Raw genomic sequence first — 23,553 nt, forward strand, 5'->3', positions numbered from 1 at the left:
AATCGGCTTAAAGGTTAAAAAAGTTATACATTTAAGTGACTAAGCGGTAAAAAAAATCCAATTCAATGGCATGTTATCATTACATGCATTTTTCATCAATAAATAATGTAAATTAAAATTCTAATATTCAAATTATGTAGTTTTTTTTCATTTTTGCTCATGTGGAGTTAATATGTATTACATATATATTTACAAAAGTCGTTTTAATTTGAAGTACAATAAATAATTTGTTTTCAATAAATAAAGTAATTCGAATTTTCAAAATTGTGATATTTGACTATTAAAAGTTACCCTATAAAATTCCCCTTTAATAGAATATTATAACTTCAACATAAAAAAAATATTTATTATTATTTTATATAAAAATTCTTTATAAAATATATTAATTAAGTAATTATATATCCATCTATTTTATTTATAATAGAAATTCAAATTTCAATACTGAGGTTCTATTTTATTTTGATATGTTTTCTTTTATTATAATTTTAATTGACTGATAACTCATAGACTATATTCCCTTTCTTACGTATTAAGATTTTTTTACTTTCACAACATCATTAGAAATGATTTATGGAACTCATTAATCATAGAAAAAATTCTGTGGGACCATTATGTTTTCGACTTTAGTACAAAGCTTAAGTAGATAGCCATTATATTTGAATCAGAGTTAATATTAGTTTTTGTATTCGTACGGACACTGTGAGTTACAGTGAAGTACATACATAACAAACAAAAATGTATGTTACGCCACAGCCTAAACACACGTTTTCACTCTTTTATACAGGTCCTCAATTATTTTCACATACATTTTTGGAACACTTTTCTTCCACAAACAGTTATTTATTTATGTTTAAACATGGGATTATCTCTAGGCGTGAGGCAAGACGCTGACGCCGTGGGTCAATAATCGACTTGATATAAGAGTTTTAGTGGCCAAAATGTATACGCCAAAACATCTTTCAAGTTTTTTTAAATTTTAAACGATTTTTTACATTTATAGAGCATAGATTTTTATCAAGCCTACGTTTATTATTATTATTTTTTTATAATTATTGACAATATGAAAATTAAAAAAAAAACACGTTTTAAAAATACATAATAAAAAATACTTACTTTATAAAAATATTATTATTGTTAAATATATATTTTATCAAAAAAAATTATGTGTTAAACATTATAATATGTTGTATAGTTACGTTGCAAGGAATATTGATTTGTTTGTAAAATGAGTTTTAAATACTTTTTAACGTTGAGTACAGCAATTCGGTATTTCCCACAGTTACCGTTTAATAGTTAATAATTATAAAATAATCGGTTAGTATAATTTACGGTACACGTGTACATGTCGCCGTTAACGCGAATTAAGTCAATTCATGAATAAGGTGCACATAAATATAAATGTACTCTAATGAATAAGCTAGTGAATGCCCCTAATTATATAATTAGGTGCATATAAATGTGTATTAGCAAAATGAAAATTAACTGTTTAATCCCATTGCTCCGATTGAACTAAATCTAACACGGGTATTAAAAACTGCGTATAAACCTAAATCATTATAAGCATTAATCTAATGCGAATTAAGTTAATGCGCATTGACGACGGCATGCAGTCGTGGTGACAGAGTATGTATTCCACAATTGGTACTTAGGCGACCGGTAACTGCCTAGTGATTATTTGGAAGGTGAAGTCGGTATTATTGTGCACACGAACCCGTTTTTTATGCACAATAACTTTATATTATGTGAATTAACGACTGCGTGTAAACGTGATAATTGGGCTAATCCAAAACTAGGCTAAAATTGTTTGTTTCATTATGCCTAGCTTATATAATGTGTTTAGTGCTGATCGTTAATTCTCAATACTCGCACTGTACTATTTACTTACATATTATTAAGCAATTTTAATTGTTACTAATGCTTACAAATTACAGTTAATTAATTACTTAGTCTGTTGAAACGTATTAGTATAGTACGAATAACAAGAGCTAAAATGGTTACCACTGGGAGTCAATATTTTGTTTAATGATTGTCAGGGACCAGATCGATTAGGTTCGGCCCCCGTGACACTTCACGACACACGCATGTATTTGATAAAGTTATAAAAATTGAACAAGTTGACTCAAGTATCATAAATATCTTGTCGTAGTATTATTTTGGGTCAAATGAGGCGTTATATTGGGCATGTAATTCATAGTTCTAGTAAGACTCTTCGCGTCATTCGTCGGACTTGTCGATGGATCTTCTACGACTGGTTTGTAATAATGGTACTTAGAAAATATACCGAAGAGTGCTTCGAGCGTCAATGGTAAATCGTTCAGGCGAATATGAGAAGCATTTTTTTCTAATTTCATCATTTCTACTGATTTTAGTTCTTTCTCCGACCGTGTTTCCAATAAACTGATGAAGCTGCCTTTTTTTAGTATCGGCATTAGTCTGGGCAATGCGTTTGAGCTCATTCTTTTCAGAGGATTCGACTTGCGTAGCTTGGTTTTTCTAGCATCAAATATTTCTTGAGGAGTCATTTGTAAAAATCTAATTACATAAAAAAAAAAAACTGTAATATTCATTTAAATCGATATCTTTCATCAATTCTATACTGTACGCATTAGTCAAATTTTAAGTGCAAGTTTACGGTATTAGTACGAGTACCCAGTTAGAACTAATTAAGTTTGAACACACTAAGCCCGTATAACTAGAAATAATTACCACGTTTATGTTATGCCATCGTTAATGGGTAAGAACTTTGAACTTAATGCGAATTACGTTAATGAGCGTTTGTACTTGGGTTATATGCAATTTTTAGTCCCGGAGTTAGATTTCATTAAATTGGAATGGAATTATATAGTTAATACGCGCCTAATTCCTAGATTAACTTAATTCGCATCAAGTTAATGCATATTATCGACTACATATTATAAACATGCTAAATGAAACAAAACGTTTTAGTTATCGTTATCCTAATTGAATTGCACAATAAATACGCATTATACTAATACTCATTAAACATGGGTTAATGTAAATCATAAAAAAAAAATAATAATACTGGATTAACTAATTCGCATTAAGTTAATTTGAACTAACGACTGTATCATGATGTTACGTGGTTAATGGCAGTAGTGGATGTAGTTATGTTAATATATTTTCTTGTATTCATATTGCGTTAATACGACCAAGAGAATCGCACCTGCAGCATCAAGTTAAATAATTTAATTTAATTGAAATATGAAATTTGCAAGTATAGCTTCATTGCTTTTAATTCGGTTTAACACGTATATTAATTTTCGTGCGATGGAGAAAATATTCTAAAATTTAGAAAAAGTATTATGTATCGGCTTTTGTTACGGTGCCGTAAATTCGAATGCTATACTTAGTAGCTGCTTAATATTAAATCAAACTAAACGTAGGTAGACGGCGTTGTACAAATTGAGCATACTTAGCCGCCCGTTCAGCTATGGTTGAAAACGCTGACGGCGGAAAATTGTTATCTTCGTCTTCACCTATTTCGTCACGGTGTTGATTTTCTAACGAAATCACTTCATTGAGAACCCAGTCGATAATTTCTTCGGATAATGGTAGCCCAAAAATTGGCTTTAGGCGAACGGCTTCCGAGAATTCGTTGTCGTCACTGTGTATACTGCCTAAATCCTCGCTCGAAGACGAAGTGATCTTTTTTTGCGCCGACAGTTCTGCAGAATTTAAGCTATGCGCGTCAGTATCTACTGAAGCAGTCGAGTCCAAGTCAGCGTCATCTTCGATTGTTGGCATTTTGTAGTACGTCCACGTCGCATACCAGAATATCGTGGAGACACCTGCGAATTTTCAAAATCAAAATCATGTTTGCCTAATGTGTCTAATTCGAAAATTATACATCATGCTACCGACTCACACGTATCGAAAGTCGAGGGCAGTGTAAACTCAAGGATGATAAAGGATATCTTATCGGTGTACGCGGCCAACAGTAATCTTGCAAGCGTAATAACGGAGCTCAGTATAAAAGATCGTATAGCCGATATCGTCAGCCATAGCGCGATACATTTTTTGGAATTCTGAAAACAAATAAGTTCATTTTCGTCGTTAAATAAAGACGGTTTTTTATTCTTATATATTATACTAGATATTTTAAAATATGTTTATAAGAATTATTTTTTAAATTCTACAAATATATTGTAGAATGCTTAAAACACAATAGTTTATATTGATTGTTTGAACTTACTGCTATTAATGAACTCAAAAACAACACATATGACAAGATGTACGCGTTCAATGTGTATTTCCTCGTCAATATTGAAAATAAAGTAACTTAAAACCAATCATTAAGATGTATGCATTTAGTATCAAATCTAGTATTATAAATTATATGAGAAATATATACACAAAAATGTATTTGATTTTAAAAATCAAAGTGCTCGTGTTTTACGACATTTGGATTTAACTTATGAAAACATCATACTTGTTTTGTATGATCGTTGTACAAATAAATTATCAATAGATTCCAAATCCAATTTAATAACCGTATGGTAAAACTCATCGTGTTTCCCGTGAGACATCCATTCCAAACAAGTACCTACCTGAAAACGAATTACTTTACACGTTTTTTATTTTTAAGAAAATGACCATGTAACTTACAAGCCCGATTAGTGCACAAATAAATAACACGATTCTGATTATCAATTGTTGAGAAAATTCAGGGAAATCCATTAAGGTTCTTTATCCATTTCCTATTCTATTCTAGAAACTAAGAAACAAACCGTATTATTTATTTCATATATTCATATTTTTAATTTTATATAATAATCAATGTTGCTATGGAAATTTCAATATGTTAACGTTTTTACATTATGTAAACGACAGTTGTCTGATAACAATATTACAAATTTTAATTCCCAAAAGCTATATAGCTATTTCCAATATTGCTATATTATAAAATTGTAATTTTAAATCTCTAAAATTATTACTCAACTTTCAATTTATTGACGTTAGTGTTAGTTTGGTTGTATCACATTGACGCCCGTTTTCCGGCCAATTTATTATTACCAAACATACTATTGCCTCTGAATGTCAGAAAAATATTATACCCAATGAAAAATGATCTCTATCCGTTTGTATGCTCTGTTCGAAAATGTTGTCTGTACTTCGCGTTGATTAAAATATAAAAAGTAACAAAAACCCAACATTTTCCACATAATGTAATGAAATCCTTGAAGGATACAAATAGAACTGTTATTTGTTGTTATTACGATGAAAGGGATAAGCCCAAAATTATGTGTTATATTGCAATGGTTTGCGTCAAGACTGATGTGTTATAGACCGGAAGTTGGCACACCCAGTGCCTAAATATTTGCAAAAGCTATCATGCAAATTGGATGGTAACGCCCTTTCTCATCAGTTTGACAAATGGCTGCAAACGTAGTATAAATGATGTCGGATTCGATTGTCCTTGAAACCTACTCGTGTTTATTAAACTATTTTAAGTAGTGAAAATGTTGAAAAATTGATGTTATAAATTACATATTTAAAAAAATATATTTATGATGTTTTACCAGAAGATATATACAGAACCGCTGCGTTGTTTGGTTTGACCATATTATTGTCATTTTTCACAAGGAAATAACGGTTATTTGCTTATAAATGAGCAAATACAACTACCGTTAAATGCAATATATAGTTTACCACACTAAATACCATCTGGAACGGTGGCCAATAAATATAATTCCACTACCTTGAGGCACAGTTTAATTGTTGCTCTAATCAACATCGAGACCTCTCTCTCTAACATTATAAGTTTTAAGTTATACCCGCTATACTTTTCTCTTAATTAGGTTAATCCGTTAATATTACTATAGATGTCCTTTATTATATTCACTCTAGTTATACAAAACAAGAACCACTTTATATGAGAAATATATAGATTTATAAATATAACTTTTATTCTGTTACAACTCGTTGAAAATGAAACTAATATTTTTTATGGACAAGCTGTGTCATTATTTATGTTATTTTTTACATTTAAAATGTCTCAATATTAAATACTATCATGTTTATCTACGTCAACAAATAAAAGTCTGAAACATAAATAATTTGTTTTTAATTTGCGTAAAATTAATTTTAAAATCATCAGTTTACATTATTGACGGCTATTGCGGAATTCGTGGAATAAATTGCACATACAAAAACAATTATTATAAAAAATATAAATTATGTATTAGGAAAATATTGCTTTTTAACTAGAGCACAGGTCAAACATGGCCGGCGGACAACGCCTGAAAATGAATTTGACGCTTCTTTTTTCGGGGGATTTCAAAGTATACAGTGCGAAATCCAGAAATGTGAGTAAAATAGTGTTGCCGGTTGTTACATATACATTAGCGTTATTATTTATAGTATATTTAATCTATGACTAATTAATCATTGTTTGATAATGTGTTTGAATGAAATTAACGCAATTTGGGCTTGAACTGACACAGTTGTCATTATTATTACTATACATTATTACTATACTATTATTACTATACTGTTAAATTCAAACCGGTGTACCATTTTGTTTTTAACCTGGGAACGAGTAGATGAAGCGACATGAGATAATATTATAACCGCTATCTCATCACCGATCTAATTACTTGTGCACTCGACAGTTTTTACCGCCAATGTCTGATTATTCTAAACGATGACAAACGGTCGAGCCACGTTAATTAACAGCAATGTACAATCATTTATATTGTAATATTTTAGAAGTTTTACAACAACGAGATATCGTGCGTTTCGAATTACTATGCAAACCGTGGATTTTCAGTTTTTGCCCACTCTGTATTGTCAAGGTACGAAAAATACCATTGTGTACTTTTTACGGATTCATTCGTGTATTAGTTTTTGTATTCTATTCGATATCAAACCTTGTGACCAACACGCGAGAAGACATTGAACGCACCCGAGATGCACGCAAGAAACCATAATAATATTATGTACATACTTACTATTGATACAGATGCTATGTAGGTGCCGCCGCCGTGTAACTTCCACAGGTATTGCGTTTCACGATTAGAAGGCGCCAAGGTCACAGTCGCTTAGCAAATGAAAACTTTAACGGCCTATAATAACAATATTGTGTTTATTTTGGATACTGTCTGACCTTTTATAACTTTATTGTTTGCAGACACTTGCTGACGCCAGATCGACGTTTTTACAATCCAATCAGTGTCCGAGGTGGGGCTTTTTTTATTTATTTACCTACCCTGAAAAGTGGCAAAAACTATCGAGTTATAGGTAAATTATTGTACAGGAGCAGGTTTGACCTTTACAATTCTATAAATCTCAATCGATAAAGACGTACGAATAGTTGGGTAAGTTTTGTAGGACGGTACTATTTTTTTTTTATTGCACTGTCCTACGTGTCCATAACAATAACGTTAAGTACATTAAATTGTACTCTTTTACCACACAGTAAACACCCACATAGTAAGTTGACCTTGTGATGAAAATTAAATTCCTTATACATTTTGTTCTAGCAGATAGTGGTTATTTAAAATAATATCCAGTACCTATGTATGTGGTTTATTATTATAAATAGAGCACATAGAGGAAGTGCTAAATTTTAAAAAGTAATTTTTTGGGGGCTTTTTTTTCACCGTATGTTTGCCGTCATCGACACAAACGGTCACAAGAGGAAAGAGGCTATTTTATAAACTATTATTTTGCGGTTACCTTTACATAGGACACAATAATATGCCACATGCCACGGTTTGTCAAATGCGGTTAAGCGATTTTTTATTTTATAATTATAATATCATCATCACGAAACGGGCTATTCGGACAAAGGAGCTGACTAAAATTAAACTCCACATTAACTATAAGGGAATGATGTCACGTCCAAAACTGTCCAATGCAATTTTATAGTTGTAATAAATACGTATTGCAACGTAGCACGGGATTGAAAAGTCAATTAATTATTTCGTGTCCTTTGTTGTCTCGAAATTCGCGTGTCCACAATCAACGCAAAGAAAAAAAAAAACTTTTCCACGATGGAATTTCAATGTTTGTCCAATCGGCTTGGCGTGATCAGCCGATTTGCTTATAGTATATTATATTATACACATAAATGGTAATTTATTATTCTTAATACATTTTTGACGATTGCATATTTTTGGCTTCTAGTGAAATCAATTTGAAAACAACTGCGTTGTTATTGTATACATAAACAGTGGCGCCATAGGCTTATTCTTAAGTACAGCGTAACGAACTAACATGGCGTGACAGACACGATATTATAGTCGGGCAAATTTAACTTTTACCTATACCAAACATCCACCTACCTCCTATACTTAGTTCTACTATAGCCTATAGGTATCTAAAATTCTCAGAGGCGGTTATCTTTAAAATGATAGGCTTAAAACTTTCATTGGGCGTGTATACAATTTAGGAAAAAACTTTAACGATCATTATTGCGGTTTGCCTAAAAAGTAAGAGGATTGTTATTCAAAACAAATATGCAAAATGAACACCTCTAATGTCACAAATATATAAAATTTTCACTTTAGAGGTTTTGAAAAATACATTTAAAGCGAAACAATTAATTTTAAATGAGATGTGCCGTTGCTAAGTAATTAGTATAATATTTTGATAGCCAAATCTGTACAAGCAAATGTTTTACAATTTTAAATGCCCGTTAAATGTCCATGAAGTGATATTAAATGTGAATGAATGATTATGAATAATACAGTTAAGTAAAAATAGTAAGCCTCTAAGGTGTATAATAATAATAGTTTTCTAATTCTACAGCTGTAGAAGTAGTTCCGTCTCATCTAATACTTCAAGTTGTATACGGTTTTCAAATAATGAAATCCACGTTTTCATCTAAGAATAACATACGTATTACCGATGAACAGAACATGGAATCCGTGTCATTGAACTACAAAAACATACAGCCTACAGGATGTCAATTACAATATTGTAATTGTTTCATCATTTTACCTGTACGTTCAATTTCTAATCGGTTGGATATAATATTGTCGTTCGATAATTCAGACTCATTAATAAGGTCTAAAGACTATAATGTGCCTAATTTCAAAATAATATACATATAAGTCGTGCTATACCTCGTCATAATTTATTGACTGACGAATGGTAATTTGATAAGAAATAATTCTAAGGTTTAAGGTACTGTGTTTTTAAGAAATAGGCGCCCAATAATGCCCTGAGTCGTAATGAGGTACATTAATAGACCTTACTAATAAACCCAAATTAAACGGTAGTATAATCATTTCCAACCGAATTAAAACTAAACATACAGGTAAAATCATGTAACAATTACAATTATCTAACTGGTATCCCGTGCGGTTTTTGTAGTTCAATGAAACGGTATTCATTGTCCTTCTGGGTTCTTATCACTGGATAATATATTACATTCTCGAAATTGAAATTTAGCTGCGTCGAGCTCTGGGCAAATAACGAGACACAGCGCTGAGTTGTTGTTTTACTTGAGTACGATTTAACTGTTGCCTTATAGGGACACACATTTGGAACAATGCAAATATTATAATAATAATGCCGGTCCTTGTGCGTTATTTTACACAGCGTACACAATCGGTATACAGCGAGAAGTCGTAATAATAATAATAATAATTTTGAATATTATTATTTTATCGGTATTCAATAACAACGAAGAACTATAATAATAGTAATACTATTATAATAGACCGGGTTGACCTTGATCCTGCTGTCTGTCGTCAAGCATGCGTCGAGCGAGAGCCTTCTGGGACAATATGTTTGCACGGACAGGCCGCTATTATATTACAGGTACATATCGGCTCGCCGAGGGGGAGGAAGCGGAGGAGAAGGTTTGACCTGTGGCTACAGCGCCGGCGGATCGGATACAAAACCGAGAACAGGTTTTGTCGGTGTATACCTAAAAGGAAATAGCCTTACCCGGCCGGCGTATAGCGTCAGCGTGGAATGACGGGTCTTGCGCTGTTCGCGGTTAGGATTACAGTTCACTCATTTACACCATATGTTCTCCCCCCTCCCTCCCTGAAAGTCTTGATTTTCCGCGGCCCACGTTTGTGTACTTGGGCATGAGATGACGACCGACAGCGTACTTATACACAGTACCGCAGCGACGTCGGCGCGCGTATCGCACACAAGGTTCGCAAACGTTCGTCCGTACACTTCTCGTTAACGCATTGACGGTAGCGCGCTTTTCAGTTGATTTTATTTTTTCTTTATATAAACTTTTCGCCCGCTAAACGGTCACCAGTCTATTTATGGGCCACGACGAGGCGGCCAACGGCAGTGTCCGAGCCTGAGTGTATCGGTCGGCGCCTGCGAGCGAGGTCATCCCGCGCGTACAATCACGTCCCGCGGTTTTTTCTTTCAAGCGAAAAATATAAACATCTATATTTAAATAATAGATATTTCAATCCGGTTTAAGTATTTGGACGACATTCAATCATGGGCCGCAAGTTACCGCTTCTCTCATCATGCATGGGCTGTCCGCTGAAGACGGGTGCCCTCATCAGCGGCATTTACGGAATTGTAATTATATCATTATGCCTAATCACAATATTTATTTAAATTATCTGCATTACAAACTGTACATATAAGCGCAATTATAGTACAAAAGTTATTGTTGAAGTAAATTGTTGTAATTAGAGTAAACAGCGTTAGAAGAGAGCAGAGAGCTGAGGTCTGTATGATATTTTCGAAGCTGTCCTTTGAGACGGAAAGCTTTGCGGTTACCCATTTAATTGTATCTTTGGAAAATATACATTTTTAAACCAACTAGGCATTGAAAATAGATCTTAAGAATGTAGACTTCATGTTCTCGATCATTACTGGACATTGAATTTTAAAAACTTAGCCCTTAGGTATTAACCATTACGGTTTTTATATTTATTGCATTTGATAACTGTTAAGGGCTCCGTCAAGTTCCCACTTATTTTCACGAGCAAAAATAAATATTTACTACAATTTAGAATACATCAGTTGTACAGTGTTTGAACACGTTGAATGAAACATATGGGTCGTCGGGTAGGTGTATTTTTTTTTTAAACTAAGGTTTGGAGGTTATTTAATGTGTTTTTCTTACACGGCCAACGCCAAAAAAGTTCAAGGACAGCGTGGGCGAAGTGCGCGAACGAGTTTGTTGAGGCATTAAATGTCGGCCCGCGTTCCAGATGACAACAAATCGGTCGCGCTATGACCTACATTAAAGTTTTGTTTTTTTTTTTTTTTGGAAACCTAGTTGGCCAGAAAGTGTTTTCAGCAAAAACATAACGCACAGCTCGTATTGTTTTGTAAGACGTTTGTAGTATGTTCAGTATTTATGTAACCGATTAATTTATTCTTGGCGAAGTAATGATTTTAAAAAAAAATCTGCCATTTGCAATATCGAAAAAAAAACTACCTACATTATTTTTAAACCCAATTAAATTTATTCCCGCGTTAAAAAACAATTTTTTTTTTATATTTATTGTTTTTCTATCTTCGACAACGTATAGGTTTGGCTTACGCGTGCGAATGTCACGGTAAATTATTATCCATGTCTGTGGGCATGACATAAACCGTGACACATAAAATAATATCCGCCGTATGTATACGATCAATTTACAAAGAGTCATCCCCGCGTCAACGGATATCTCAAAAAAGGGTTCGAACGCCAGTCGGCGACTTAAAAATATCAAAATGTTTCCCACACGACATAATATACATTCTATATTGTACATGTATATTAATACATTAATTATATCGGACGAGCGTTCTTGTGTTGAAACACGGCCTTATTAATAGTAAAAGACACACCTGTTGGAAAACATACGATCAAAAGTATTTTAGTAGCAACACATATGGTCCCATTTGTCACGGGCCCGGTAATTTGTGTATGTGAATATTATTTTTTGTAAAAAAACACAGCCTACTTTTTTTTTGTCGACTAAACGAACAATTTACACAATTTAAACGTAATAAACCAAGTAGTCAGAACAACAGAGCCTACTACTATTCGTATTTGTTTGAATCCAATAGTCTTGCGACGCGATTACAAAAATCGTATACCTATTTTTTTTTAATATTCAGTGTATAACAAGTAACAACTATGATATATGATAGTATACGGTTGTTTCATTATAATTTATAGGTACAATAGTTCAATAACAAAGTGCTTTACATCACCTTACGTAACCAACCTTTGAGTTTACCCAAATTTTTTTATGTCAACCATAACATTAAATGGTTTATCTTTAAGTTTTTCTTTAATGGACCGACGTACTATCGAGAAGTTAGAATTTCGATTAACTAATGTATTATAATATAAACGGTAGCGATTATATTGTTTTTCTTCTCTTAGCAAACAGTATGATTAGTGATTACTAAAGTCCGGATTTATATGTTTTTACATATTGTTACTGAGTATATGCAGTCTTATGAGGGTAAAAAATGTGGACGATTCATTCATCACAGAGTTCACAGGAAAAAGTTTTTTTTGCATATTTGAGAATATTTCATGGTTTAGGGAATATTTAGGTTATTTAGCATATTTTGGAATATTTTGCAAATTGTGAGAAAAACATAATAATTTATTTTAATTTTAAAATTATTATAATTAATATTTTCATACAAAAATACACACAGTGATAGTACTATTAAGTCGCCGCGTCGTGCCGTGCTGTTTACCAAATATGGTGGCTAACCTGCAATACTGCATCGTTTTCATGCTGATAAGAACAACAAAAATTTACAAAATGACCAATAACCTGGTGAAAAGGGTAACATTATAAAAACCAAAGTGACTCAATTATGTGAAAAAAATAAAGGCTACCAAATGTTAGAAAAAGTTGGAAACATTTTATCTGGAAACAATGAAAATCTCCCAGAACATTTCACCCCTAGTGTAGTTGCTGATATGAAGTTTGCTCCTTTAACATCAGTTGATGTTGAACGTTCATTTAGCCTCTACAAACACATTTTAAGCGATAGAAGAACTAACATGAGCCCAGAGAATATCGAGAAATACATAATTATTAACTCATATAATAAAATTTAAATAAGTAGTAAGTAATTTAAATTGTACTTCAATTTAATTCAAGTCAGAATTAAATTTAGAAGAATATTTAGTAAATATTAATTTATTACCATAATCATCATACCAAAGGAATATTGTTTTTTTTTTTTTAAATATATATTGTTATTTTATATTCAATAAAGGAAATATTGATTTTAATTCATTATTTTTGTTTATTTTTCTAATTTTTAAGAGATTATATGGAGAATATTTGTAGGTTTTTTAGAGAATATTAGAATCATATTTTAGGTGTTTTAAGAGAATATTTATCCGGACCTTAGTGATTACATTTAATTGTAGTTACCACTAACAAATATTCCAAAATCCTAAGACATGTGTTACATAAAAACAAATAAGATTATTAAATTACAGTTTCAGTTTAGTATGAAAATTCAGTTACTTTTGATGACAGACATAATTATTGTTTGAGTTGATTATAAGCGATTTTCTAGATTACAATTAAATGAATAGCAAATAGCTAATAATTATGATTTATTTTTAATTACGATTTATCGGATATAAACTATAATAATCATAACAATACATTAGAACATAAACGTACTTGACATTATTATTTGACATAATTGTATATTTTATAAAATTACCTACTAAACAAATGTAAGTCTACCTTTTCAAATAATTTGCAATTGAGTTCATTGGACGTTAATTATTATAAGTTAATATTATACGTGAAGCATTGACAATTTTACATGTCTACACTATTATATATACTATTAGACTGTTTACACATATAATATGATAAGGTGAATGCTCTGATCTATGTGACCACCGGAATGGCATTGGCTACAATCGTATAATATTTAAATATAATTTTATCAAAGATAACTTAATACGGTTATTCAGTTAAAATTACTAGGTTGGAAACTTGGTTAGTAGGTACCAGTGACCATGCGAAGAAGATTTTTGTGTTTAAAATATAGGATTGTGACTAGAAATAATTGTTTAAACATTACTCATTAGTATCTTTTAATTAGTTTAACAATTTGGTTGAACATGTTATTTTAATGATATAAATAATATTATTTGGTTAAAGCAAAATCATGTTTTATTTATAGGCTAGGAAATTCTAGATTTTAAGTGTACTTATTTACATTAAATGTTTAATATTTATTCATAATATACACATTGCTAATTTATAAGGGATTTATAGAGCAGGTTGTTACGACCTAGGATAGGAACTTGGCGGATAAAAAACTAAGAACTGTTAATTATTGAGATAATTTTTATGAGTGGATCTAATACCAAAACATTACCTACTCTTACAATTGTGTAACTAGTACTAATGTGCAACAATTGAATTCGGAAAACAAAACAGATAGGTATCTAATTAGTCACTCGTGTATAGACAGATGAAACAGATTTTGGCTTATTATATTTATAAATATAATGTACAAAAATCAAAAAAATAATGGACCAACTACAAAATTTGGTATTTGAAAGTGTCTATAGGTATTTCTGTATTACATGTTTAAATGTCAATATTTATAGAACAATAATTTATTATAATCTATGGTACAAGGTATATCGGCGTAAAAAATAACTTTTAAATCAATATTTTTTTCGCGAACTTTTTTTGTTGTTCAAATTAATTAAATTGTATTGTTTGTATTTTCTAAAAGTGACATTTCGAGGATTTCACAAAGGTCGGTTTTGTGTTGTAACAATTATTACTAACAATACCTACGGTAAACCATTGTTTTTGTTCATGTACCATGCAACATTTTGCTTAACCGCTGTAGTACCTATTTTTATTCATCTTTACTATGTGGTGCGATATAAGTACTCGAATGTATAGCACTTTTATAATTAATAGTTAATAGTGGTAGACAATACAATCACTTGTAAAAAAATCGGTATGGTTTAATAATATATGAACTAGCTAAATATCAGATATCGTGTTACAAATTCACCCTCGAACAGTATAATTGTTTTATGAATTCATATGATTGTTTGACATATTTAAAAAATATTATAGATAATAATTATACATATAATAATACAATAGTACATTTTTAATGGGAAGGTAATTTTTGGTGTTGAGATGTGCTCGATCAACATTACATTTTAGACTGTAATGTGTTCTTAAGATTGGAATTCTAAACAAAAATAAAACCCAACGTCTCGCGCTAAGAATGCAATAAAAAAAAAAAAGATATCGCGAGTACTTCATCTCAGATCATTGTAACGATAATGAGCTTTGGCCGCCATACTGTACAGGTTCTCTAGACTTGGTCTGGGCTCTTTTAATGTCAGATGGCAGGCAGCAGTGAAATCGGATGTAACCTCACGTTTGTTGTGTATGTTTTTTTATCTGCTTTCAGGTCTAATGTTGGTATTTTTTTTTTTTTACTCCGCTCTCTTTAGCGATAACCCGCCGACTATTTTGAGTATAAGACACGTCTCGTGTGTATCATTAAGTGCGGTATGTGTTCTCGAGCCAGTCCTAAATGGTAACCATAATAAATAATAATAATCAAAACTAACAATTATTACTAATAAAAAACGAAAAGCGCGAGTACTCGATCGAATATACTTTACGGGCCGGTGCGCACTTAAATCAAAACCGCTCTAAAGCGCTTTGTATCTTATAAGAGTGCGCGGGATGTTTTATTAATAGCGTATACGATACACAGCTAATATTATTATTATTATTATCATATGTGATCCATATAGAATACCGAGAGCATCGCTATAACGTCTGGAACTTAAAAAAGCATATGCGACGCTTGTAGGAAGGTCAAACGTCGAGCTTTGTATTAATAATAATAATAATTATCATCCTTGGCACACAACAAATTAGTTACGACAGGCGTGGGACCGTCTAGTACATGTATTATGTTTGTCTCTTACTCTCTTGTCAAGACGAAAAGACCTACCGATTTTCTTAAACTTGATTTCCCGTGACACTGGTCCCTCATTCAAGTCCGCCGTGTACAATATAGCTTTTTATTTTGAAATGGTTCTAAACTGGACCACCCGCACACGTCTTATTGTGAAAACTTGTTTAGATACAGTACATTGCAATTTGTTATAATAAACTGTTGTCTGACAGTATTAAGACGTAAATGTTGCTGGATGTATCATGTTAGAAAAAAGTGGCGTAATCGTGTTAAATAGTTAGGTAGCCAATACTACACACAAACGTCACAACGATGATTAATGTAGTTTATTTTTACAATGATGGGCGCAGTTCGATACATTACATCTGCTTAACAATGTCAACAATAATCAGTATTGTAAGTTGAATATCTCGATGATCCAGTAACCGTCTCCTCGACCCGCGACCGTAATGAAATCTATAAACTCTTGGCGAATAATTACATCGTTTATAGGACATTATCTATGAAATGTAAACAAAATTGTAGATTCTATTATTATATCTATCTGTATAGATATAATATAGATTATAGAAAGTAAAAATGTTATATGGGCAAATTTTGTTTTACGATTATGCAACTGTTAAAATATATAATATGAATTATAGTATCCCGACCAAAGCATTCCGAAAGTTTGCCTGTACATTTTTGGCACGTATCTTGGCAATCTGGTTTAAATTGGTTGGTGCCTTATAATAAAATAAATATTTGTCTGTATATTGTACTGTTTAGTATACAATGATTAATGTACAATAGTCGTTTCTCTCTTCGGCATATGAAAGCGGCTCCTTTACCGATTTTTTGATATTATTAGCAACCTAAAAGACGTTACTTGACAGAAGTCAGAATTCAAATGTAGGTTAATACTTACTTAGGCAAGTTTATGACGCGTGGTCGGATCTGGACCGTAAATTTCCTTTTACTACTGGAAAAATAACAATTTTAATGTTTTCGTTAAAAGTTGACATTGAAAAACTTCACGGTTGTCGTTATTTGGTAAACATTTATGTTCTTCATAAGCACTCCTGACTCCGTGTCAGGCGCTGTTAAGCGTCACGGCTTATAAACTACATGGGGAGTTTGTGATGAACTGGCAAACGACGTTTGTGCTAAATTACAGTTCCTTTAAACCGTATTAAAATTTAAATAACAAATGAGGGACTATTCCAAATCAGTATTTCATGTAAGAAACCACAATAAAACGTCAAAACCTATTAATTGTTATTGATAATGGTTGAGAATAAACAAATTATACAAATAGGTACTTACAACCTGCAAACATCGAGTTACGAACTAATAATTTATAGCTTCGTATATGAATAATTTGTTTAACAAAATCGATAATTATAGTCTACCAACTCACTTGTATTTTAAAATTATGTTAGGTACTCGAGTTTTCCTCGTTAATTATAAATTATTTTTTAAAAGACTAGTAACTACTATATAGCTATACCAATACATCATAAATTGCTCATTTGTACAAAGATCACCGTCAATAATAATTAATAATAACAATTTATGTCTATAGTCATTTCACACGCAGACACTTTCTCGTTATGATACAATTAATTATGTAGACCCATTCTTGTTATTTTTAACAATATTAATTATGTGTAAAAATTATAAGCTTAACAAAACTTACACCAGATGGCTAATGAATTTTTTTTTTTAGGTAATTGCTATAATCACATTAATAGTGATCCTGGTATACGATATTAAAATACAGACCATCGTCATCGACTTCTTACCCAAAACTGTTGGTATGTATCTACAGATCTATTTAAGATCTTAATAAAGAGTACTTACCACATTAAGTAGTAATAGTATTCTATATTACGTTTTTTACCTCTCTGTAGGTCAGTATTATGCTATTTGAATTCCACATTCCACGCCGTAGAGTAAGAGAACATTATACACAAGTGTTTAATATTACATTTTTTAATTTTTATTTTCAGTAAAAATCATTGTTGCAATCAATCTCATAATGACAATTTTGATATCAGCTTTACTGTTAGCTGGGATATTAATGGTTTGTAAACATTATTATTTTTACAACAATAAATATTTGTTAACATTGCTGGATACATAATTTTGTGACATAAAAATTAACTTCAAAATTGAAATTATTTTTTCAGAGAAACAAATTATTGATGCTACCTTGGATCGTGCTAACAATTATGCTATGTATTGGACTAGTCATATCTGTTTTGTATACCACTATTGACTTTTTAATACACGCATATTACATCACAAGCATTCTAGTACTAGTTGTTGGCATGCTCGGTGTCTGTAAGTTATTAAGAAAAATAACTATCAAAACCAAAAATTAATTTTTTTTGTTTCATCTAGGTATTTATGTATACATGTGGTGGGTGACCTACAGCTATTACCAAAAAATAAAGGAAGAAGACAACCGAACACCTTATACAAGAACCCCGTATTATGGCTAATAGCTTCTAAATTAATATACTTCATAGTTTATTATTATTTTTACCAAATGTATTTGATAAGTTTTTGCCAGTAAGGATTCACACATAAATCATAATCAACCTGATTAATCTACATGTCCATGGTAATATTAGGCTTACTGCAATGTTATGTAGGTAGTGTATACATTTTTGTTTTGTCTGTTAATTTATAAAGCACTATTTATGTTTTAAAATTTATATAATATTTATATTTTGTATATAATAAACAATTTAATAAAATACCCACAAAATTAAAATAATGTTAAATTTCAATAAATATTATTATGTGATAAAACGTGTACTCGGAATGCAATATTATATTAAGCTAATCAAAACTGATCAACTCAGCAACTGCAGGTTGCTCAACTCTGGATTGTTCATGTTGATTGGGAGCGGACGGCTGTGGATTGACTTGCTGACTAGGTATGGGCTGAGAACCATACGGTCCCATATGCACAGGGACGCCGTAAGGAATATTTGGTGGCATCTGTCCAATCATTGGCTGTTGATGTTGGCTGGGTATCATTGGCTGTCCAACTGACATTGTACGCTGTGGTCCCACCATATGTGGCATAGGAGCTTGATGGTGACCTGGCATCATCGGTTGGGTGTGAGAACCAACACTCGAATGTGGCTGTTGATGCAATGAGCTTATTGGTTGACTAATGGGAACCCCTGGATTTATAGAATTTGATGATAATGGTGGCATTTGTGGTCGGTAAATGGGTTGAGGAATATTCGGATTAGTGTGAATCATATTATGAGGTTCATTAGACGGTAAACTAACAGGTTGGGTAATTGGAACTGCATTTGGGTTTTGCGATATCATATGTCTTCCAGGAAAAGCTGAAAATAAACATAATGTTTACATATTAAAATATTCATTTAAAATAATAAAAAACTTAAGAGTTAACTTAATATTACCTTGATTTTGAGGAATATGTTGATAATGACCTGGTATATTATTTTCTTGTATCTGAGAAGATACAATTGAACCTGTACATAAATTCAAGTTATATGTAATTAACATTAATATCATTTATAAATAAATATAATATAAAATAATTATATGTGAATATATTTTAGTCAAAACAGAAATATAATGAAATATTATTCTTTTACGTACATACAAATTATTATTTTATAAAAATACAAAAATATTAAAGCAGCTCATTATGAAATAATAACATAAACTTACTAGGGCCAGATGACATGTATGGAGTTGGAGCAGTTGGCACACTTGGTATGGAATTTGGTCCATAAATGCTAGTATTGAGATAGTTTTGTCGCTGATGTTCCATTCGCATAGCCATTTCTTGTTCTTGTTGTTGTACTTGTGCGAGTGTCATTTGATGTTGATACTAAAAACATTATAATTTTAATAAAATTACTATAGGTAACCTAATATTCTATGAGTGTTTATGTCACAGTGAATGAAGCATTCAATTTTTTGGTACTAGGAGTATTGGTTTCGATTCCCACACACTATGAAAAGACTTATTTCATACGGGTTTTGCTTTCAGTACTATACTACTTGATTAAACCCACTTGTTGATATTGTTGTTTTCTTTGTCTTAATACATCTAACTTCATCGCTAACTGTAATTGTCTTTGTTGTTCGGCATAAGCAGCTTCTTGCTGTAAAGCAGCTTTATGATCCTCTCTCATTGCGTCTAATGCGGCCCGAGTGTCTTTTACTTGAACGAGCTTATCTTGCAATCTCTCATAGTACACTAAATGAGGTAATATTCATAAGAGTAACTAAGATTAAATTTTACAAGATTAAAACACAATATTTTTTCATTACGTCTCTTTTCGTCTTGTTGTTGAATATACTGGAGTAATTTTTGATGCATAGGAGTGATCTTTGAGTAAAAAGTATCCAATGAGCCACCGTTAATGACGGTTCTACCTCTACTCAAATTTGATTTTATACGATTCACAAAGATCTCTAATTGTGATTTTACTGATGTTATAAACATTTCCATTTCTCCAGAATCATTAGGCTGATCATTTTTTACAGTTGTGTTTAAAGCAACATTTGAAGGCTGCACAGTGTTTGCCTACAACATAAAAAAATTGTAATTGATAACATGTTGTGTGCATGATTAAATTTGAAATTATAATTTTACATTTGTTGAACTAAAATTATTGTATTGTGAAGTTTTGGATTGCTGTTCAGTTCGATTTTCCCAATAAGAGCGATTTAAATAACGTGCCAGTTCAGGATCTTCTTCAACTTCTGTTTTTTCTTCTTTCTAGAAATCAAAGTTTTAACTTTTTTTATTAAGTATTTAATGGATAAAACACAAATTAATACAATTACAACAAGAATTCTCACACATATTTCATTATAAAAACTGGTAAAAAAAAAAAAAAACTAATTTAATAAATTTACCACAGGAGGTGATGAGTATAAACGAGCAGCTGGTGTTGATATTGAACTCATGTATGGTACCTAGAATTAATGGCCATGAGAAAATATTTTTTATAGCAAGTACAAAATGTTTAAATACTTTTATTTGAATGTTTTACCTTTTGTTGTTCTGCCTCCGATTGGGAAAGCGCCAAAGCTAATTGAAGTTCTTCATCTTCTCTAAGCTCTTCTTCAGTTTTTCTGTTTGTTGGAACCTAATAATAAAACATGATAAGTTATAAATATATTAACATTTTAAAATAATCATGAACATCCGATTTAAACAAGACATTTGGCTATATAAAATTTAATTACTTGATTTTGTTGAGCCAATGAACTAGTAAGATATTCTATTGGTAAGTCATCTGCTCCTTTAGTTGTATTTGATCTATATATTTAATACATTGTAAGTAAATAATAATACTGATTAAAGTTGTAATATTACTGGTAAGTTCTGGTAAGAGTTAAATTTTTGGTTCTTACTTGTTAGATTTTTCATAACAAGCTTCACAAACACGAACAGGTTTTTCAATGCCAAATTTTGGAAGTGTACAAGAGCGAGAAGAACACTGCGCACAAAAAACTTGTCCACAAGCTCGACAATGATGCTAAAAAATGATAAAAATTATGTATATAATAACTAATATTACAAGATGACTGATAAAAATGGTATTCATACTTGAAAAAATAATTAGTTATTCTTTTTCAATTACCTTACGCTGTACCATGCCAAATTTCACACGGCACCTATGACAGCAATCGGAATCTTCCCAACCAGGTGCTACGTCTGAACTAAACATAGCGTCACTTTCTTTCAACGCAGGAAAAGTATAACCTTCAGCTTTCATTATATTTACAGTATCCTATATGTCAAAAGTATAGTGTTTAATAATGGATAGTACATTTTAAAGACATAATAGTTTAAATTTTTTTATAGTAATATAATAAAATAAAAAGCACCTGAACAGCACAGTACTTGGGAACAGCACGAAAGGCAAATGCCCATGTTTGTAAAAGTTCAAGCAATTTGGATTTGACATTTTCATGTGGTGTAGTTTTAATAGTTTCTCGTATTTGCTCCATGAATGGTTTAGATCCTACTTCGTCGTGTACTAGTTGGCCACAATTTTTTACACAACACTCCAATACCTAGTTAGTTGAAAAATAAATAAATATTATTTATAATATTATTCAATATGAGGAATAGTTAACTTTAAAACTAAAATAATATACTAACCAATAAGCTATACATAGCAGTGTGAGGATTTGTACTTGACAATTTCTTTTTAATAGCATTGAGTGCAAATTTTGGCCTAAAAAAATATAAAATTATATTATATGAATCAATAAAAGTAGCATAATCGCAACTTTTTTCAATATGAACATTATTTTTTAGCTGTACTCGTGTGGTGATATAGCATTAATATTATCAATATTGTGATAATATTATAGTTCATCTATAACATTTGTTTTTCTTAACATAAATTAGCAGGACGAAGAAACTTAAGCACTCATTAGATACTTGTAAGCAACATTGTTTCTATGTAAATTTTAGTTATCAAAACATTTAAAATGTAAATACAGTTTTTATTTTGTCAACTGTAATTTTATACTATTTTGAATACACAAAGAAAAATGGTAAATACAAATTATGGGTTATTAAATTACTATTTATAATACGGCTATGGCTTATGATCTAATTATTGGCTTATTCTGTTTATACAAGATAATTATTTAATTTAAATAAACATATATTATCTTATTTAAGGTTGGAAATTTCCCTTTGAGAAATTTAATATTTAGTGTTCACATCTCTTAGGATTTGAAGATTTAATGTTTTTTTTTGTGGCTAAATGAAACAAAAATTTTAAAAAATTGACCTATTTAATTATAACTATATAAACATAATTACTAACTATTAATCTTTGATAAACAAACAAAAAAATGACAATTATAGAATTATTAAATATATTTCAAGTAAAACTTTAATATGTTAAAATGAAAGTTACAGAAAAAAATGCATTCATTTTCAAAACATTATTAATATATTTAATGAATTACTCATAATTTTTACTTAAATGTTGATTACATAGCATACATAATATGACCTATAGCAAATTATTAACCGATTGATGAAAACATTTAAAAAGAGTTAGGATGAGAGTTAAGAAAAAGTGAAGTTTTAAGAATCTTCTCTTTGTCATGTTATTATAGAAATAATATAAAATACTTACTGCACATCTTTTTGACGTATTGAATCACAGATTTCCAACGTTGATGGCCAATCTGGTTCTAGAAGCAAATTGCTAGTAACTTTATCTACAAATTAAAAAAAAATTAATATTTGTGGAGATGGAAACTATTAGGCAAGCTAAATACCAAGTAACTTCTCGAAGTTGGATTTAAACATTTTGTTCGCTGTAGTTAAAAATAAAACGAAAATGTGCAAGTGTTTTTAATTGTAAATATTGGTTATTAATGTTGCGTAGATAATTTGCACACTGGGATAATAAGTAAATTTTAACGATAAAAAAATAATATAATTGATTAGTACTTAGTAGATATAAAATAAGAGAACAATGAAAATTGAAAACTATGATGAAATATGTGAGTGTGACAAGATCATAATAGGTATGTTTTTTAATAATCACTGGAAAGTGGAACTTGTCATTTATCATTTTGTTATCAACGTATAGTACCAGTACAAGGTGGCCAACTTAAAAA

The 23,553-nt window shown here is 30.9% G+C and overlaps 2 protein-coding genes across 2 annotated transcripts; one reads left to right on the plus strand and one right to left on the minus strand.

The window, feature by feature from the left end:
• The first annotated feature begins 10,075 nt into the window (after positions 1-10,075).
• Positions 10,076-18,709, plus strand: LOC126840470 (uncharacterized). Its single transcript, XM_050576228.1, has 5 exons — positions 10,076-10,524; positions 17,618-17,705; positions 17,901-17,974; positions 18,081-18,234; positions 18,295-18,709. The coding sequence occupies exons 1-5, from the start codon at positions 10,441-10,443 to the stop codon at positions 18,393-18,395; spliced, it is 501 nt and encodes a 166-aa protein (XP_050432185.1). The 5' UTR covers positions 10,076-10,440; the 3' UTR covers positions 18,396-18,709.
• LOC126840469 (hepatocyte growth factor-regulated tyrosine kinase substrate) lies at positions 18,051-23,447 on the minus strand. The gene is made up of 15 exons (XM_050576227.1): positions 23,209-23,447; positions 23,064-23,148; positions 22,067-22,142; positions 21,790-21,978; positions 21,543-21,692; positions 21,313-21,437; positions 21,145-21,217; positions 20,949-21,044; positions 20,812-20,871; positions 20,546-20,671; positions 20,221-20,476; positions 19,962-20,146; positions 19,612-19,774; positions 19,338-19,409; positions 18,051-19,259 (listed from the first exon to the last, which is right to left on the minus strand). Exons 1-15 carry the CDS (start codon positions 23,237-23,239, stop codon positions 18,739-18,741), a joined length of 2,208 nt encoding a protein of 735 aa, XP_050432184.1. The 5' UTR covers positions 23,240-23,447; the 3' UTR covers positions 18,051-18,738.
• Positions 23,448-23,553: the final 106 nt, after the last annotated feature.

This window comes from Adelges cooleyi, unplaced genomic scaffold, assembly GCF_023614345.1.
Source record: "Adelges cooleyi isolate 19-005CV unplaced genomic scaffold, UGA_ACOO_1.1 ACOO_flye_CR_arks_rails_tigmint_CR_PRNA_376, whole genome shotgun sequence".
NCBI classification, from domain to species: domain Eukaryota; kingdom Metazoa; phylum Arthropoda; class Insecta; order Hemiptera; family Adelgidae; genus Adelges; species Adelges cooleyi.

Bases quoted from the DNA above. Each gene is read 5' to 3' on its own strand.
- LOC126840469 (XM_050576227.1), bottom strand. From the start codon at position 23,239: ATGTTTAAATCCAACTTCGAGAAGTTACTTG. The intron at 23,149-23,208 runs GTATTTAGCTTG...TTTAATTTGTAG, and splicing joins CAACTTCGAGAAGTTACTTG to ATAAAGTTACTAGCAATTTG. The intron at 21,693-21,789 runs GTGCTTTTTATT...TTTGACATATAG, and splicing joins CCAAGTACTGTGCTGTTCAG to GATACTGTAAATATAATGAA.
- LOC126840470 (XM_050576228.1), top strand. From the start codon at position 10,441: ATGGGCCGCAAGTTACCGCTTCTCTCATCATGCATGGGCTGTCCGCTG. The intron at 17,975-18,080 runs GTTTGTAAACAT...TTATTTTTTCAG, and splicing joins TGTTAGCTGGGATATTAATG to AGAAACAAATTATTGATGCT. The intron at 18,235-18,294 runs GTAAGTTATTAA...TGTTTCATCTAG, and splicing joins TGTTGGCATGCTCGGTGTCT to GTATTTATGTATACATGTGG.